The 2,834-nt window shown below is 40.2% G+C and overlaps 1 protein-coding gene across 1 annotated transcript in view; it reads left to right on the plus strand.

The window, feature by feature from the left end:
* LOC123966337 (cytochrome P450 2K1-like) overlaps window positions 1-2,196 on the plus strand; it is a 13,599-nt gene extending 11,403 nt beyond the window's left edge. The window contains exons 3-7 of the mRNA XM_046042519.1: window positions 799-978; window positions 1,098-1,260; window positions 1,374-1,523; window positions 1,628-1,788; window positions 1,929-2,196. Of these exons, the coding sequence (XP_045898475.1) occupies window positions 799-978; window positions 1,098-1,260; window positions 1,374-1,523; window positions 1,628-1,788; window positions 1,929-2,114 (840 nt within the window). The 3' untranslated portion in view covers window positions 2,115-2,196. The remainder of the gene's footprint in view (window positions 1-798; window positions 979-1,097; window positions 1,261-1,373; window positions 1,524-1,627; window positions 1,789-1,928) is intronic.
* Window positions 2,197-2,834: the final 638 nt, after the last annotated feature.

The following is a 2,834-nucleotide window of genomic DNA, read 5'->3' on the forward strand; positions in this document are numbered from 1 at the left end:
CCCCCCCCCCCCCCCCCGCCCCCCCCCCCCCCCCCCCCCCCCCCCCCTCTCCCCCTCTTTCTCTCTCCCCCTCCTCCCAGTTGTAGTTAGCCAGGTGTAGTTAGCTAGCATAGTTATTGCAGAAAGTTGGCTAACAGAGGGTCTTCATTTTATTTTTTAGTTACCTTGGTTTAGTGTGCTGTTCATTTTCATTATGGCATCTATGCGTCGCACTTTCACCTGCCACCGTCTTATATATAGTCTGCAGCATGCATTTTACTGACGGCCGTTTTACCAATGCATCAGCGGAGGAACCCCCCCACCCCCCCAAAGTAAGCCCACCATAAACCGTAATGGGAGTTATCGTGTGCAGTGCGTGTCAGAACCATCGACTGTATGATTGATAACAGCTGATACGCGCACATTAGTTTCTATCATGGGTAAGTAATAGCTACTCCTGCCAGACAGTAAAGTGTAATGTTACTAAACAGTGTAGTGACAGCATATCGTTAGCGATCACTCCAGCTGGTCAGTTGTTGGCTGCCATGGTAATTTATTACGTCCGACTATTAACCACACCCCCATTCTCTGTTTGAGAAACAACGTTCACCAAAAACGGAAGTTAAAACTGTCTGGAGGAGGCTTTCAATATTAAACTTCAAAGAACACCTGACCTGGTTCTTGTTCAGCCATCAGCATGTGCACTGACCTTTGTGCTGTCAGAGACTCACAAAAGCTGGGCAGGGAGCTTATTTAGTCACTGCAGTTGCAACAATCAGACACAGATTACTAATGGAGATGTTATATGTTTTTCTCCAGTCCTCCAGTTCCCTCTCCCTGTTGGGGGCTCTGTTGGTCCTGCTGCTCGTCTACCTCAAGTCATCCTCTGGCTTCACCTCCCAGGAAGAGGGAAAAGAACCTCCAGGTCCAAAACCACTTCCCATGCTCGGTAACCTGCTGCAACTGGACCTCAAGAGACCTTACAACACATTACTGGAGGTGCGGGAGAGTCATTAGAGCAGTTTTCTTGTACAGTAGTCTGTTGTTTTTACCTTGTTTTCTTTCTCCTTGTGTTTCTTATAAAAGAAAATACCATGATGTTTTGCTCCTGTTCTTAGCTTTCCAAGAAATATGGGTCAGTGTTCACCATCTATATGGGACCCAAGAAAGTCGTGGTCCTGGCTGGATACAAGACAGTGAAGGAGGCACTTGTTAATCATGCAGAAGAGTTTGGAGACAGAGATCCAATGCAAGTTATGCAAGACACTAGTAAAGGAAATGGTAAGGAAAGACAAAAACTGAGCTCTTTACAAATTATCATCCTTTTCATGTTAAAGCCTTTGCTCATTTTCAGCTACTTAGTTACCATATTTTGTTGAACTACTTCATCTCAGGGGTTTTATGGTCCAATGGTGATTCGTGGAAAGAGATGAGGCGCTTTGCCTTGACCAACCTGAGAGACTTTGGGATGGGCAAGAAGGCTTGTGAGGACAAAATCATTGAGGAATGTGACTATCTCATTGAAGTGTTTAAGAAATTTAAAGGTAAATGTCTTTTTATACCCAAATGTATGAAAAAAAACATTTCTGGCTTCAAAAAATATCAATCCTCATAATTTATATATTTTTCTCTGTTTCCCTTGTTGCAGGAGAAGCTTTTGATACAACTCAACCAATGAACTATGCAGTCTCTAACATTATCTGCTCAATTGTTTATGGCAGCAGATTTGAATATGATGACCCAGAATTTACGTCCCTGGTGGATCGAACAAACAGAAACATTCAGCTTGCGGGCTCCCCATCAATACAGGTGTCATTTCATATATTTATTAAACTTTCAGCATTGGGGTTTTAATATACATAATACATAAACTGTGTTAACTGAATAGAAGAAATTAGAAAAAATTTCACTTACCTGTTATTTTACAAACTGATTTATATTATTAACAGGTGTACAACATGTTCCCATGGATCTGTAACTGGGTTTCTAACAGGAAGGAAGTCCATAAGTTGGCTGTTGCCAATATTAAACAGAACTTACTGCTGTTCAGTCGTTTGAAAGAGACCCTCAATCCACAGATGTGCAGAGGATTTGTGGATGCCTTTCTCGTCCGAAAGCAAAATCTGGAGGTTTGAAAGTGTATTATCACCTATCAAAATTGCTATTATGCTCATTGCTATTAAGATTTAAGAAGACTTAAGGTTTGCCAAATTGTGTTTGAACTAACATGTAGACTTTGGAGTCCCATGTTTGATCCCCCCGTTTGAGTGTGATGCACAGCGTCCAATTAGGAAACCCAACATTAGACCTTTTTTAACTTTTTAATCATTGTCTATAGGTTTAAAGAAAGCCTCAATGTCCCATGCTCATCACCCTTAATTCCTAACTGTGGTCAAAATTATAAAATTAAATCCAGCTCTGTCGCTGGAGTTCTGGTGAGAAGCCAGTGACTCCAGTGAGTGCTGGTGGATCAAGACGTTACAGCAGGGGTCGGCAACCTTTTCTGTGATGAGTGTCAATATACAAAGATGAAGACATCCAGTGTGCCGGCAGTGTTTGTTCATGCAGATGTCATTTATTTTTTATTTAGTAATTTAGATAGTAAGTCAGATTTTAATTGAAGTTTGACCTTGTTAATAATAATAATAATAATATACATTTAATAAATAGGGTTGTCAAGTGATAAGAAAATGAATCAAATTAATTATAAGTTTTGTAACTTGTTTGTAGTTTTGTAACGAAGTAATCGAATGAATCGAAATGAATCACATAGATATTTGTTGTGATAAGCATTTAAAATATTCTAATTCAAATAGATTTTGGAGTGCATCAATGATAATAAACAAACCTATTTA

This window comes from Micropterus dolomieu, unplaced genomic scaffold (assembly GCF_021292245.1).
Source record: "Micropterus dolomieu isolate WLL.071019.BEF.003 ecotype Adirondacks unplaced genomic scaffold, ASM2129224v1 contig_13201, whole genome shotgun sequence".
NCBI lineage: Eukaryota > Metazoa > Chordata > Actinopteri > Centrarchiformes > Centrarchidae > Micropterus > Micropterus dolomieu.